This window comes from Zophobas morio, unplaced genomic scaffold, assembly GCF_036711695.1.
Source record: "Zophobas morio isolate AGI-343-1 ecotype UQ-CSIRO unplaced genomic scaffold, CSIRO_AGI_Zmor_V1 ptg000030l, whole genome shotgun sequence".
Lineage (NCBI taxonomy): Eukaryota > Metazoa > Arthropoda > Insecta > Coleoptera > Tenebrionidae > Zophobas > Zophobas morio.
This window is the reverse complement of record NW_026972135.1, coordinates 5,399,487-5,416,937: the sequence shown is the minus strand read 5'-3', so window position 1 is coordinate 5,416,937 and position 17,451 is coordinate 5,399,487. Positions and strand designations below refer to the sequence as shown.

Below are 17,451 nucleotides of genomic sequence, written 5' to 3'. Positions count from 1 at the left end.
ATTTTGATTATTATTAGATAACTAACTTTCGAAACAACTGTACCGATTGTTGTCAAATTTTGTACATGTTAGGAATATTATGTGGACGATAAAACACTAACCAAAATTTGGCTAATCATTCCCACCAAGAATTTGATGACGTCATTTTGTTTTAATGTTTTACAGTATTATACGCCTATACCTGTGGTGTACGATTCCGCTTTGAATTTTTCCTTTAACTTTCAAATTTTCTCAAAAACATTTGCAAAGTATAATAACATTTTACTACCAACACGGGATGTAAGCCCTCGTAGACGTATTGGTTATTGAGGAGAATGCCGATCTGCACACCCGCACGTTCGATGCCACTTTCTCTTTCATAACAGTTTTTTTATTGATCAAATTAAGAACAAGTCACCCCCTTTTATTTATTTATGTGAGAATACGCATATCTGATTCTGTATTTATAGTCCAGTCAAATTAGCAATCAACCTCGGAATGAGAGATAATAAGCTGAATTTTCGTATATACCTTCATTTTAGCGTTCTAAAAGTTGTCTCAAAAGTCTCATAAAATCTCGTGTCTGCGTCGTAAGTTATTCAAGGTCAAAGGTCAAGAAAAACAGTTTTTTGCGATTATCTCGGTTTCTATTGCTCCAATGATGTTAACATTTATTATCATAATTGTAGAGCAGAAAATTTGGGACAAATTTTATTTAAAACATTTTTTCATGCGCTCAATCGTTTTTGAGATAGAGGGCAGTGAGCGCTCAGCGCTCATCCATACGTACTGTAATGCAATCAACCGTGAATATCTGTGAATACTACCTTTAATTTTGAATAATTTGTATTATTTATCAGTTAATACATTGCATTTAATAACATTTTACATATTTTTAATACATTCATTTAATGATAATGATACTTACCTACCTACTTTGTGGAATTAAAAACTCTTTAAATGAAATACTTATTGTATGTATATCTTAATTTATTGAAAGTAGATTTTAAGTAGAAAAATAATTAAGTACTTTATCTTTTAAATGTGAAAGTTTTTATATATTAGATAATATATTATACTTGTTATATTATTATATATCTAAAAGTTATATTAAGTTTTTCAAAGTAAAGATTTAAGGAAGTAAAACGAGTTAATGTATTTTAATTTTATCTTTGTTCAGTACCTGTACATTTCTTACGATTGAAATTGAATTGCAGTGAAAATCTAGAAATCTTTAATAATTTAAAGAACAAAAGTATTAATTTTCTTCTTCTTCACCGTCATCTTCTGGGCGTTCGGGAATTTCTGTTTCATCGTTATCATCTTCGGTGCCCTGAATCGTTGTTTCCAGACCTTCCAGTTATAATCATGATAGAAAAATAAGTATTTAAAACCTTACACATTTTAAAGATATAAATAAATTGAGATATACAATAAATATTTCATTAAATGCGTTTTTAATTACACAAAGTAGATAGGTAAGTAAGTATTATTCAATGAATATGTTGAAAATATGTAAAATGTTTAAATACAATGTATTAATTGATAAATAATACAAATTTTTCAAAATTCAAGGTAGTATTCTCAGATATTCACGGTTGATTGCATTACAGTACGTATGGATGAGTGCTGCGTGCTCACTGCCCTCTTTCTCAAAAACGATTGATCGCATGAAAAAATGTTTCAAATAAAATTTGTCCCAAATGTTGTGCTCTACAATTATGATAATAGATGTTAACATCATTGAAATAATAGAAACCGAGATAATCGCAAAAAACTGTTTTTCTTCACCTTTGACCTTGAATAACTTACGACGCAGACACGAGATTTTATGAGACTTTTGAGACAACTTTTAAAACGCCAAAATTAAGGTATATACAAAAATTCAGCTTATTATCTCTCATTCCGAGGTTGATGCCATTTTTATTCTAAAATGACTGGACTATTAATAAGAATTATAATAACAACATTCAGAACATTTTGTTCGATTGTGGCTTCTTTGTTGGAGTTGTACTTCAAGCGCGAAGGGAGTTCTGTCGAAATAAAATTCGACCATTTCTTTTTATTTTATAATACTTATTTTATACGTATGACCCCTATATAATAATTGAATTTTATGGAAAATCTGAATACATTGTACTGTTTTTCTCCTTTTATACCAGTAAAGAATAGATGTTATTCGTAAGCACATTCTTATTTGTTGTGAAAATTGGAAGTTATTTTTTTTTATATTCGATAGTGTGTAGTTTAGTATAGTCAGTGACTATGTATTAACATCCATACTCACTGGTATAGTATATTTTGTAGCATCTCTAAACGTATACACACCTGCATTGTTCTTAAACTGTAAACAATTATTTTTATTTTTTTAGCGAAATGTTTTTCCCATGTAGAATATACTTTATGATTTAAATATGTATGTAGTTCCTGCTAAAATTATACTTTTAAACTAATACCGACGTATTAAAATGTATCCCAAAATTTTCCCACAGCAGGTTAAGCTAATCCCATTTCTTACTCTTCCAATGAAAATGTGAGAAATAAAATTGTTGAATAAAGTAGTCAAAGCCTACTACTGTAAGATAAATTTGTTTATAATCCGTCACATTATGGCACGATTTTTATTATTACTCATCATAGACAGCGGATTTCTGTCGGGCAACGTCACGATTATAGGTAGGGACGCGTAAATCGGTGCTAATCAGTAGCGGGTGATGATCAGTGCATTTAATCTTCACTTATCCTATAAATACAATGAATGAAAACTTAATTTCTACAACAGCTAAGTAAATGAGAACGGGAATTAACAGCAAAGTACAACGAAGAACCGTTATTCTATTTTAAAATAAACGAAGTGCAGCCTGTACCTGACCTGAATTCCCATCCCGCACGAGCCGTACCGAGTTTGGCCTTGCCAGAGCCGACAGAAATCCGCTCTTTAACCAGTCACCGTTTATTGGGGGGGTGGGCTATTTTGCTTTAACGTAATCGCACTGGCCCCAAGCCCACAAGGCTGATGAGGGTGTTCGTCCCGACTACTGTTGACGTAGTTCACAAGAAAAAAAGAGGGAGAGCCACTATCCACTACTACGTTTGTGGAGGAAGTGAAGTGAGGGGTAAGAGGGAGCATTAGCCCCGCACTTGTCCGTAAGGTTGCCTCTCTTTAACATCTATACTCACTGGTATTACATTAAACCAACCCAATTTGGTAGACACAAAATTTTTTAAAATAAAAACTCGGTTGAAACATAAGGGTAGCACGCTTATTTATATCGACTTTAACTTTACAGACGTGCACTTGTTTTATGCGCTGACTAGGTTCCGCGAATGTGGAATAGACATGTTTATAATCAACCAATTGTGAATTCCACCGTCAAAAATTAAAATAAAACCCAATGTTTTATATAATAAGCGGAAGTCGAAGCAATAAAACCGATGGTCGTTTTGTTTACAGTTTCTCTGTTTGACTCTCACGTATGCTGTTACCCTTGTCATCTTAAATTAAGAATGTTTATACATAAACGATTTTCAGTTGCCTCTCATATTACACACCGGCGCCGTATACGTGAGTAAATTGTTTCGTCATTTTATTGATTATAACAAATCAATATTAAAAACGACCCAATTCATTTTCCCGAAAATTTGGGAATACAATAATTTTATTCTTAGTATTACACTACATCTATCCCTATCTACTTGTCCTTGCAAAAATGTTGATGACGTCATCGCAATTTTTTTTTAAATTCCCACTACAAAAATGTAATGAGAAAAAAACACAATAGGCATGCAGTCGTCAAGTTTCCGACAGCGAGGGATGTAGTGTCTAAACTCTTTAGACCAATTTTTTTAACTTATAAAGAAATCTGCTTGTTCTAATAGGCAAAGATAATGTTGTAATTCGTCAAAATTTGTTTAGGTGTTGTCTTGGCGGCATAACTTTTATTTTTGTTTTCTTTTTCAGTTGTCAGATTTGATGACGGTTCCATGTTGGAGATTTTTTCACTCGTTTCCTTTAGCATTTCTTTCGTTTCGCACATGTGTTTTGTATTTGTTTCAAATCTAGAATAAAATTTTGTTCATTAGCGTTAGTTCATAAAAAATTGCAGTAACATATCTTTGCAATATTTTATGGAGCCTCATTTTCAAAAACAATCACCGTAAGTTCTTCATAATCAGTGGGAGTATCTTCAGTGATTGATGGTGGTCTTTCCAGCTTATCTGAAAAAACTGCTTTTGTTATCTACGTACAGTTATCAAAAATAACAGAAACACGTAAAAATTAAAATGATTACTTTATTAGATATTAACTTACCTAGTGCAAATAAAGTACAACCCACACTGAATGGCAGAAATTTTCACAAAACTGCGTTAAAAATGAAGTGAGTAACGGATACACGAGAAAGTTTCGGTCGTTAAGAACCAACTGGAAATGTTGGAATGCTTCACTGTGAAGTGCAATAAACATAAATACCGAAAAAAAGCGAAAGTCCGAATACACACCCCAAACATCTGATGTATTGTATAGTAAATATGGAAGTTGAGCATTATTTTTTCATTAGTTGAAAGTTGAAATAAATTTAATAAAACTAAATATTAATCACTCTTTAATTTTTTTTGGTAACCATCATCACTTTATAAACGTCGTTATAAAATCGAAGTTTGACGAAGGAATTCTTCAAAACCTTGTCCCGTTTTAGGGACAATGGACAAAGAAGTTTTATGACTTTGTTTGTGTCGTTGGGTCTTTTCACTATTATACGCTCAACCCCGGATGTTCTATTTATAATTTGCCAAGCAGGTACTTACAAAATTACACTTCCAAAGTAAACAAGTTTTCAGAAATAATTATTTTATTAGAAATTATTAGAATGAAAAAACTTGTCTCTGGTGTATTTCTAATAAAGCCGTTGTATTTTTTGCTCTAAATATAATTAAGCATTATGATGGCCACTTTTTAAAGAATACGACGGCCCACATCTAATTGATCATATAATCTATAAAAAATGACGAAGAAAAGACGGCCTTTTGACATCTTTAATTGACGTCAGAAGTAAGTCATAAAAATCTCGTCATTATCACGTGATTTTTTGGGCGAATGACTTCGCCGACGAGTTATCACCAACGCGCGGAATTGTATCTCATACGCTAGATCCAGTGCTGTCGCGGCGAGAGTTTGATTACAAATATACTTTTCTTTTGGACTATATCAACATAATATAACATTTCAAGATCAGCAATCTGTGGTCCTGTGGGTGAAAAATTAAAAAGGGCATCGAGTATTATTATTTGAAGTAATATAGTAATATAGAAGTAGTTTTTTAACAAGCTGTAAACACTTCTAGCGACGCACTGGCTACGACCTTGTGGACCAGATCAAAGCGTTCCCGCTACTCGCCGTAAAACACACCTTACTTCAACTGGGGAATTGCACCGGTGAGATAGAATCCCGCGTAGTGGTTATCACCAATAATTGACGTGAATTAGACGATAGTCTGCTGCTTGGGGTGCTTGTGATATATCATTCCATTCATATTTTTTTTATTTGCATATACAGGGTGACCCAAAAAAAATAATGAATGCGTAAATGTATCTCATTGATTTAATCAGGAACTACAGAACCGAATGTTTTGAAATTTTGCAGATGTTTTGAGGTTTTAAAGACCATTATAAATTTTTAGTCAAAATATATTTGGTTATCTTCTCCAAAAAACTGATGACGTCGGCACAAAAGTTTGCCGAATAAATCCTATGTAGAATGTATAACATATGATGAATCTGTACTTGTAATTTATCATCCCATTCATATTTTTTGAATTTGCATATACCGGGTGACTCAAAAAAAAAATGAATGCGTAAATTTATTTTATTTATTTACTCAGGAACTACAAAACCGAATGCTTAGAAATCTACTGCAAAAAAAATAATAGGCATGCAGTCGTCAGCGAGGGACGTACTGTCTAAACTCTTTAGACCAATTTTTCGAAATGAAACGCAACACAAACACTACTAACAGGTTTTAATAAACTGAAGACAATTACGATGTTTTACACAGTGTAGTCGATAGAGCAACAAGACTTGACTATATTCTTAATGATTGCAATAGCACAGCTCCTTTATAAATCAAAATTATAACAAAGAAAGTAACAGAGTGATACAATTATTCATTGACTGCATAAATAATAATAGATAAATCAAACCAAGTTGCCTACATGAGTCTACAGATTTGGAATAAAATATTATATTATTAATTAATTGATTAATTACATAAGAATAGGGGTTCTTATCACCTCCCCCCTTAGTAAGAATTTCGGCATTTACATTTAGGCGAAAGTTCGTGTGAAGCCCTCAAGGCAGAAGCAGGTGTAGGCTGTGGTACTGGATGACCATCATCATCGTCATCTGTGGTACTGCCTGGCGTGTGGTGAGTCAGATTTCCGAGATGAATGTGCTCGGAAGGTGCAACCTGTCGGGTCTTTTTCCTACACCACATTGAAATAATGTTATTAGTAGGGCCCGGATTTTAGGTCACAAAAAATGACGAAAAAGGCGCTTAAAATAGGCTTTAAAAAACTTCAGATTAGGTTATAAAAATGTTGAAATAGGTTCAAATACGTTGATACAAATCTGAAATCTTCAAAATTTCAAAGTAACTAAAACATTTTTTTTTATTCTTTATATTGTTTAACAGTTATTCACAATATTAATTAACATAATACATATATTTAACTATTTAAAGTTTTGAATATACTCGTAATACTATAATATGTAAATAATTCATTCAAGCGGGCATTCGCATGACAAACTATATATCGCGCTAAATTTTCACATGTCATTGATGTGCGATTATCTGCAAAAATATTTTTTAAACATGAAAAAGATCTTTCTATATTAATTGATGTAATTGACGTAAACTTTGACGTAATGGGTTCTTTACATTCTTTTTGTGAATGTCTCCTTGTTCATGCTGTTCCAAATGAAACATCTTTTCACACTTAAACTTGAATATTCAACATTAAAATTAAAATATATGTTACTTAAATAACAACAAATTGATGAAAATCGTAATTACATGCTTACCACTTTGCCACATGCTTTACAGAATAATCCGCTGGCATCGTTGGCAATTTAATATATATTGGCATCATCCATGGATTTGAGCCAGTGGTTAATCTTAACCGTGTTAGAGGTTTTCTCTTTAGGTATCACGATGTTTAAGAGTATTTCCCAAGTGAACACCAAACTTACACCACGACACAATTTTAACTGAACGTCAGAAATATGGCAAGTGGTATTAGCAGAAGTGGATTTACAAAAGAACTAATAAAAATGTGTTACAAACTTGTTTGTAAGATAAAGTATTACAATTGAAAATAAAGGTGCAAGACGTCTTTCAAAAAACTGCCGCACTTTATTGGTGTTGTTTGTGACGTCTTTCTCACGGCCAGGCTAGCTCCTTCGTCGTTGCGGGGTGATGGGTCTATCAACTGTCTTTGCCTTGGGCGCCAGTGTGTCACAAGAGGGCACACAGAAAAAAATGACAGGAAAGCCGAAGAAGAGAAAGAACGAAGAGTAGAATAAGTAGTATAGAGAGAATAAAAGGGAGGAAAGGGAGGAAAGGGAAAAAAGGGAGAAGCAACAAATACCCGGTCTAATCACGTATATAATAAGGATTGTATATACAAAAAAATTAATAGAAATTGGGGGGGGCGGCAGCAGCTCGTTGGTAGGTGAACTGATGACCCTGGTGAACCGGCGACCCGTGACGATTGGAGGCAAAACAAAAAACTGGCACAACGCAAACTGGGACGCTCCCGGTTTCTCCCGGACGATCGGCGCGCACTTCCCGGCGACTTACCGTATTGGTACCAATACGCAGAACGCCCGTTCCCGTCGCCGCGGTCCTGTTGAGGTCAGCTTCGACTCCTGTGCCTCTCCTGGACTCCGTTGGCCTTTGATGTTCTCGCCTCAGCCCTTTTCTCGTCTTCCAAACACGGTCCCTCTTCCCCAAAGCCTCGACACCGGCCCTCATCGCCTTCACCCAACGCTCGCCTCTCTTTTTCTTTTTTTTTTTTTTCGCCTTCGCTCCCGCAGAGCTGCGCCGCCGCGTAAATGTCACGTTACACATCCCCGTTAGTTACCCAAAAAAATTAATAATAACTGGAATTAAAATAATTACGAGGAGTATTAATTTTTTCCTAAACCTACCCTACCTACATAATAACTAAACTTATTTCGAGTTTCCCTATAGGACTTGGACCACTCATCCAACTATTCTCCTTATTGGATGGTCCGACATTTCAGACTAATGGCCAAACTGTAGTCCATCACATAGTCAATTTTCATATGTCTAAATCCGGTATAATAGCTACGTCACAACCTGTCAATCTATTATTCTGTCTACTCTGGGTATAAATGGCTAAATTTTCATTCAAATTCTGCCTATTATACAAATCTGACAAATCTGCCAACCTCGACACTAGTGCCTAGAAAAAGTCAAAATCGAAATCTATTCTCTACACAAACAAACACCCTAACCGTTCACACTCCATTCACGAGATCTATCGTTCTTCTTCATGCACTCCTCACCTTCCTCACAGCGTCTAATCCGAGTTTCTTGTCTGATCAGGTTTCAGATCCTTGGTATGGTATCTCCCAAGATCCACACCATTCTCTGTCGTTAATCGGTACACTAGAGGTGAAAGGACTTCTGCAATCTTGCACTTCACGAATTTCGGTTCCAATTTAGCGGCATATCTTTTAGAAGCATCTGACAAAACGTAATTTTTCTTCCACACCGTATCACCAACGGCATACAAAGGTGCCTCGCGTCTCCTTAGATTATAATAATGACAATTTCTGTGATACGCCTTATCAAGTTTCCTCTTTACCTCGTTGTACAATGGCAATAAACGATCCATACTTTCCGCATAAATATCCCTGAAAGTGGGTTGAAGATCGAACTGGTGTAGGTTCTCGTCCTTACCGTACAGTAACCCGTGTACTGGTACAAAACGGCCGAAATTCAAAAAAACGGGAGTGTATCCTGTCGATTCGTGGACGGCTGTTCTCAACGCGTAGCCAATCTCGTGGATGTTAGAATCCCACTTGTCATGTCGCTTATCTTTTATGTATGAGCGTATCGCAGCTCCTACTACTTTGTTTACCCTTTCCACAGGATTCACTTGAGGATGGTACTTACAATTAAACCATAATTGGCTTCCAAACTCCTTGGCCAATCCTCTAAACATGTTGCTCGTCAACTGCTTCCCATTATCGCACACTATTACTTGCGGTGCGCCAAAGATATAGAAGACATTCTCTCTCAAATAGGTGGTAATGCTGCTACTAGTCGCCTGTCGCAGCGGCTTCAATAAACAAAACTTTGTGAACCAGTCTGATACCACAAGCAAAAATCTATTACCTTTAGACGATCTTGGAAGTGGTCCTATCAGGTCCAAAGCAATCATCTGCCATGGGTAAGAGACCTTACGGGACTTCCCCATCAATCCTGGTGGCGCCAAATTGAGTGGCTTCTGCGCCTTGCACACTTCACAGCTTCTTACATAACGTTGTACGTCCTTACGCATGCGCGGCCAATAATAAAGCTCTTGCACTCTTTTCAAAGTTTTGAACATGCCTAGGTGCGCAGCAATTGGTTCGTCATGACATGATTTCATGACCTCTGTTCGGTAGGTCTCTGCTACATATAATTTCCACTCTGGACTGCCATTTTGGCTCTTCAAACACCTAAACAGGTGGGAGTCATCTTGTATCTTCCACACTGCATTACCATCTGGAAATTTGCTGACTCTTTCAAATCGACGTCTGTATTCCGGATCTTTCATGCTCTCACCCTTGACCATAGTCAATATCGCTACCTCGTGTGGCACTCTCGACAGTGCGTCTGGGACTACATTCAACGCTCCCTTTCTATGTTCGATCTCACAGTCGTATTGCTGTAGCTTCATGGCCCAACGTGCTAATCTACCTGTTGGATTTTTCAATTGATTGAGCCACAACAAGCTGTAATGGTCAGTTATAATTTTAAACTGTGTACCTTCCACATACGGCCTGAACTTCTCAACACCAAACAATACACCTAAACATTCTTTCTCAGTAACTGTGTATTTTCTTTCTTGGTCTGTCAGTGTTCGGCTAGCGTAAGCTACCGGAGTCTCCTTGCCTTCTTCATTCGCCTGCACAAGCACACATCCTAAACCTCTATCTGATGCGTCGCATTGGATTGAAAATAATTTAGTAAAATCAGGACTGGCAAGCACAGGTGCTGATACTAGCGCCTCCTTGATCTTCACAAAACTTTCCTCAGCTTCGGTCGTCCAAGTAATCGCCTGACCTTTCTTTTGCCCTTTAATGAGCTGAGTTATAGGTGCACTCATCACCGCAAAATTAGGAACAAATCTCCTATACCAACCCGCAACTCCTAAGAAACGTTTCACTTCTGTTCGCGTGTTGGGCCGTGGATATTCCACCATAGCTCTCACTTTCTCAGGATCCGTTCGCAACCCCTGTCTGTCAATTACGAACCCTAAATAACGCAGACTCGCTCTACAAAATTCACATTTGTTAAAGTTAATTGTAAGATTGGCGTCATGCAGTTTTCCATATACTTGTTGTAACACTGCTACGTGCTTCTCAAAAGTGGGTGTCGCTATCAGTAAGTCATCTAGATACACAAAGACAAATGGTTCTAAAGAGGGTCCAAAAATCGTATCCATAAGGCGTTGTTGAGTTTGCGCTGCATTATTCAACCCAAACGGCAGTACATTAAATTCATATAGACCTCTAGATGGTATCACAAAAGCAGTCTTTTCTTTAGAGTTGGCATCTAAGGGAATCTGCCAGAACGCAGCTTTAAGATCTATGCTACTCAGAAACTGAGCTCCCGTTAATTTGCTCAAAATACTATCAATGTGCGGCAACGGATAAGCGTCGCGCTTCGTGACTGAGTTAAGCTTACGTCCGTCAAAGCAAAATCTATACTCACCTGAGGATTTCTTTATCAACACTACTGGTGATGCCCACGGGGATGAGGATGGCTGTACTACCCCTAATTCTAACATTTTGTCTAACTCGCCGTTCAAATGTTGCAACATATATGGAGACATGTTGTTATATCTCTGCTTAATTGGTTCTGCTTCACCGGTGTCAATCTTCTGAATTATTTTGTTGGTTCTACCCAACTTGGTTCCTGCTTCCCACGAAAGAGACTTAAATTTCCCAATAACCTCTCTCAAGTTTTGTTCTTGGTCGCTATTCAACTCTCCCCTACAAATAATTTTGTTGACAGTCATCACTGCCTCGTTGGTTGTTTCACCTACCTCGCATCCCTCACGTTTATCATTCACAACAATGGTTTTCTGATTCCAATCTATTACCGTTCCAAATTTCTCACAAAAATCGTTACCCAAGATTACAAAATGGCGGATGGTCGGTACCACCCAAAACTTCATGACCTTGCACGTTCCATCTACCGATATAGGTAACTGAACGTACCCCGTAATTTTCTGCATACGTCCTTCTGCAGTATTCACGCCTTCCGTTCCTGATTCGTACACATGTAGATTAAAAAATTCTATCAGATATAGACCGTTTTCCCCTATTACCGAAATTGACGCTCCGCTATCTACTAATGCCACCAATGAATGTCCATACGCTTCAATTTTCAAATGGGGCCGACTATCACATTTTTTGTCTACCTCAAACATAGCATCTAACGGATTTGTTACTATTCCAGAGCATTCGGAGTTACTAACCTGCTTAAACGATGCCTTTTTTATACACCTTTTTGGACATCTTGCTAAAGAACCACAAAAACTCTTCACCTTCGCCAACCACTCTCTCCACTCGTGTGGTGCGATGCCACATTTTTTCTGAGCCTTTTGATATACACCAGACAACTCGCGTGGGCTCTTGGATGCGTGTTGCCTGTTTGCTAGTTTTTTTAACACTTCGGGCAGTTAGGGCGGATAACGCCTCGTCGTCCACATCCAAAGCACACTGGTTCCTTCTTGGCTTCACGACAATCTCGCTTCAAATGACCAGCACGATTGCAATTATAACATCGCAGTTCACTAACTTCCGGTCGGGCACAATGTGACCGTGACTGCCTCGATTTAGACAAATGCGCCTCTGTCTCTACTAACGTCTCAGAGTAGGCCAAATCTGGTTCTAGCAACGCTACACTTCTCCTTGGTGGGGGTTGGAATCGTTGTTGTGTCGTAAAGGCGGCTTCCAACGTCCTGCACACATCGGCTAACTGTTCAATGGATCTTATCTCTTGCAAAGCTATACTCGTCTGGAACTTGGGCAGCAAGTTTTTCTTTATGGTGCTTAATCTAATTTCTTCTGACGGCGGTTGTGAGAGACGACTAAATAAATTCGCCATTGCAGCTATGTAAATAGTAACACGTTCGCTGTTACCTTGTGTCCTGCTACGAATCTCTCTCCACAATTCTTCGTTGTAATCGGGTGGTAAAAAATCTCGCTTCAAAGCCTGTACTAACGAATCCCAACTGTGCACTGAATCTCTGATTGAACGGTACCATATTAGCGCTTGACCTTGGAATAAATCTACGGCAGATCGGAATAATTCTTCTTTTGATGTACTTCTCGCCCTTCTAAGTTCATCAATTCGCTGCAGAAACGAACTCACTGATTTGCCATCGAACGTAATTCCCCATTTGTACACTGGTGCTATTTTGTGCATAGCTCCTTGTAGATCTGCGTTACCTGAACCTCTCGGTAAGTTGGCTTGGTCCAATATCTCTAAACGTGTTTCATCGAATGCTGCAATGATCAACGTATTGTCCAATTTATATGCTGCGGACTCTTCACCTTCATCGCTGGCGGGGTCTGCACAAAATCTACTTACTCTTCCCAACACGTGGTTGATCCTGGTCTGTAACCTCCTGTTTGCTTCTACCCGAGATCCGTCAAATTGCCTCAACAACTCTCGTATCTCCGCTATCGTGGCGTCAACTTCCCTCTTTTCATCTTGAAACACAAACTGCGGCGTAGTGTACACAATATTGAGCCGTGCCTGATCTTCCCGTAGCCTTTTCCTCAAATTCTTCCTTTTTGTGTCCACGTCGACACGGTCTGTTCGAGCCACTCCTCGTATCCTCAACTCGTAGTCGATTTCGTTGACCTTCAGAAAGTTCGGTTCCGTATCATAAATGGAGCTTACACTGGCCATTATGTAACCCTACGATACAAGACCTCTTAAAAATGCGCACGATCTAGATCTAATAAGATACTAATTATTGTTGCTTCCCGGACAGAATAGAGCGTAGAAAAAGAAATAGAAAGGAAAGAAAAAAAGAAAAGATCCCGACAACTCAACAAAATCCACCACTCGCATCAAAGTTTTACACCCTAAAGCCTCGAATCAAAGCCCCACGTTGGTGAGCGCCATCTTCTTGTGTGACGTCTTTCTCACGGCCAGGCTAGCTCCTTCGTCGTTGCGGGGTGATGGGTCTATCAACTCTCTTTGCCTTGGGCGCCAGTGTGTTACAAGAGGGCACACAGAAAAAAAGATGACAGGAAAGCCGCAGAAGAGAAAGAACGAAGAGTAGAATAAGTAGTATAGAGAGAATAAAAGGGAGGAAAGGGAAAAAAGGGAGAAGCAACAAATACCCGGTCTAATCAAGTATATAATAAGGATTGTATATCCAAAAAAAATTAATAGAAATTGGGGGGGGGGGCGGCAGCAGCTCGTTGGTAGGTGAACTGATGACCCTGGTGAACCGGCGACCCGTGACGATTGGAGGCAAAACAAAAAACTGGCACAACGCAAACTGGGACGCTCCCGGTTTCTCCCGGACGATCGGCGCGCACTTCCCGGCGACTTACCGTATTGGTACCAATACGCAGAACGCCCGTTCCCGTCGCCGCGGTCCTGTTGAGGTCAGCTTCGACTCCTGTGCCTCTCCTGGACTCCGTTGGCCTTTGGTGTTCTCGCCTCAGCCCTTTTCTCGTCTTCCAAACACGGTCCCGCTTCCCCAAAGCCTCGACACCGGCCCTCATCGCCTTCACCCAACGCTCGCCTCTCTTTTTCTTTTTTTTTTTTTCGCCTTCGCTCCCGCAGAGCTGCGCCGCCGCGTAAATGTCACGTTACATGTTTCCTGGAAAAGTCTGTTTTGGGCTCACCCATTGTGTGGATTTTTGTGAAATTACTGCAAAACAGCAAGTTTAGGACGCTTTAGGTCACAAAAATCAGTTTTAGGTCACACACTCTCATTTTAGGCAATTAGGCAATTATAAAGTAGGCTCAAATGACATTATTTTTTGCGAAACACATTTATAGCTAAGTTTTATGTAAATGCCTTAAACAGGAACAAAAAGTCAAAAAACCTAAAGTCCGGGCCCTAGTTATACTGACGGAATTAGGCCTACTTATTCTAGCTCTATCGTCTCCTGGATTGCAACGTTTGTAATAGCAGTGTAAATATTTATACAGGGTGCTGCATCCAAGTCTGGATATAGAGAATTAACATGGGAATTGGTTTTAAAAATCGTATTTTGAAATTCGCGCCCGATCCGATTTGTCGCGAAATGTTCCGTCGCACTGTCAAAGTTCGGCGATCGCGTCTTTGGATTAAGCGTGCAAAATCCAAATGTTAAAGTGAAATTAGAAATTATTCTCAGAAATCAACGAACAACTCAAACTGAATTATTTTACCCAGTGTGATGATTATTGTAGGACAAATTAAACGGAATAAATGCACAAATTGATCCATTAATTCGTCATAGTGCGCGACCCCGTCAAACGAGCCATCTCGAACTACACTCAGGCCGTATCCAAAAATCCCGAGATGGTCTTTCTCAAAACCCCATCGGCAGCATTGTGACATGTCCTGGGAGCCCGTCAAGCTAGGAATCTACTCGCACTGCCTCGCTCAGTAATCACTGAACGACTCAAATTGAATTATTTTATCCAATATGACGATTATTGTAGGTCAATTTAAACGGAATAAATGCACAAACTGCACAAAATATTTTATTAGATTATGCTAATGTTACGTTTGACGGGCGAATAATTAATCGGGCGTAGGTAAAACTCAACGATTTATTTCTTAATAACTGGTATTTACACGACGAACTATTGCAACAAATATGCACAGAAATTATTCCGGCGAATTTCACTGGACGCTCTTGACTGTCTCCACTCTCTGAATGAATCCGTTCCCGACGGTCGCCTCTATTTAAATCAATACTTCTAAGACCGAGATCTTTCCCGAGTATCCATCGCGACTCCGCTTCGAGACTTCCCTGGACGCCGCTTCGAGACTTCCGGTAACCGGCTCCAGACTTGTCTTTATGCGAGCGCTGCTTGGGTGACGTCATCCACGACGCGTCATTATCACCGTAAAAGAAAGCTCGAGAACCCATGGGCGTCGTACCGGGGCGGCGTATGGGTTTATTTCGTAACACTATGTTCTACTGCGATTAGATGAAAAAGCGAGGGCCTGCTAGTTCTTCAACGATTAATTTAATTAGTGGGTAATTTGAGTAAATTTCACACATTTTTTTCGAATCACTAAAGATTGGAAGTCAATTGATTTTACATTCGTTAAACAGGGATGGAATTTTTGCCGCCTGGAAGCATGTTCGTTACAAGAAATTTTTGAGAGAGAAATGTAGAACATTGACTCATCAACATTTTAAAGAATTTTTCTCTATTACGAATGTGTTTTGGGATTCAGAAACTTTTGTATTACTGTTTTATTTGTTTATTGGGTTAACAACAACAAAAATAAAAATCACAAAACAAAGTTACATTTATTTTCAAAGGTGATAAAAAGTAAATAAAATCAGGTGGGCACGACGTCTTTTAAAACTGATGGGATAGAAGAGTTTCAAAAAGCATCATGACAAAAAATTGAAGCCTGAGGACTCCTTCTCACGTATGGAGTTTTACGAAGGAACGCTTGAGAGAATCTAGGCTGATGGAGAGTTTTTGAGGAACATTTGTTTTACTGAGGAATGTTCATTTGGTCTTCGGGAAAGTTATAATTGTCAGAATGGTCAAATTTGAGCAATACACAACCTTCACGTGGTCCATGACCATCGTTATCAATGGCGTGCAACTGTCAGTGTGTGACTGGGGCTTGTAGGACATCATGTCATTGCACCTTTTTTCATCGAATCTGGATTGGATGCTCAAAAGTAGGATAATATGCTAGCTCAACAAATACTTCCTGGGACTCGAAGGGTGCGGCATCTGCAGCTGGTCTGTTACATGCAGGACCAAATCTCCGGCCATACAGCTCGCATAAATGTTGTTTATTTGAACCAGTATTTTCCCGCAATGTTGGAATGGAAAGTTTGCACCGCCTCATTGGTCTGTACATTCGCCGGATCTAAACCTCTGGGAATTTTTTCTTTGGAGATTTCTTCACGACCATCTGCATTCGAACAATATCAGCTATACAAACAGAGACCCGCTGAAACAAGCAATCAAGCAATATTGTCTTCAGATTTCAACTCAAATGCTGATCAACACGCGTAGGAGCTTTGAAGATCGGCTTACTTACTGTACAGCTGCTGAAAGCAGTCTTTTTAACCAATTTTTGAAAATAGTGCAATACTTCTCCGGATTCGTAGAATATTTCATTACTTCATTCATCAACAGTAAGTTGTTAAGTTTTGTTATTTGTAGTTATCTAAATGGTTCATTAAAAGGTTCTCTTCAAAAGCGCCAGCTGTTTTGATGGTATATCTTATCATCACACAATAAGAAAAGCGGCCCTCGCTTTTTCATCTAATCGCAGTAGAACATGGCATTTTAATGAGATTTTAGTAATAAAGACTCGACCAGCACCAGCAACCTAACCTAATAAAATATTTTTGCATTTATTCCGTTTCAATTGACCTACAATAATCGTCATATTGGATAAAATAGTTCAATTTCAGTCGTTCAGTGATTACTGAGTGTGGCATCACAAGTACATACCTAGCTTGACGGGCTCCCAGGACATGTCACAATGCTGCCGATGGGGTTTTGAGAAAGACCATCTCGGGCTTTTTGGATACGGCCTGAGTGTAGTTCGAGATGGCTCGTTTGACGGGGTCGCGCACTATGACGAATTAATGTATCAATTTGTGCATTTATTCCGTTTAATTTGTCCTACAATAATCATCACACTGGATAAAATAATTCAGTTTGAGTTGTTCGTTGATTTCTGAGAATAATTTCTAATTTCACTCTGACATTTGGATTTTGCACGCTTAATCCAAAGACACGATCGCGACAGTGCGACGGAACATTTCTCGACAAATCGGATCGGGCGCGAATTTCAAAATACGATTTTTAACACCTTTTTACAGTAAATGAGCGCCTTGCAACGATTTGAAAAAAAATACTGGCCGATAGCCTTCTTCGACCTCCAGACCTCCACAAAGGCATCACTCAATAATAACTTTAAAGTGATTTGGGGAGATATTATAAAA

The 17,451-nt window shown here is 38.6% G+C and overlaps 2 protein-coding genes across 4 annotated transcripts in view; both read right to left on the bottom strand.

The window, feature by feature from the left end:
• LOC135138742 (uncharacterized) overlaps positions 1 to 17,451 on the bottom strand; it is a 340,017-nt gene that overhangs the window by 219,446 nt on the left and 103,120 nt on the right. The gene's annotated exons all lie outside the window — the stretch shown is intronic.
• LOC135138975 (uncharacterized) lies at positions 8,442 to 9,265 on the bottom strand. Its single transcript, XM_064069034.1, has 2 exons — positions 8,515 to 9,265; positions 8,442 to 8,462 (listed from the first exon to the last, which is right to left on the bottom strand). Exon 1 carries the CDS (start codon positions 9,225 to 9,227, stop codon positions 8,580 to 8,582), a length of 648 nt encoding a protein of 215 aa, XP_063925104.1. The 5' UTR covers positions 9,228 to 9,265; the 3' UTR covers positions 8,442 to 8,462; positions 8,515 to 8,579.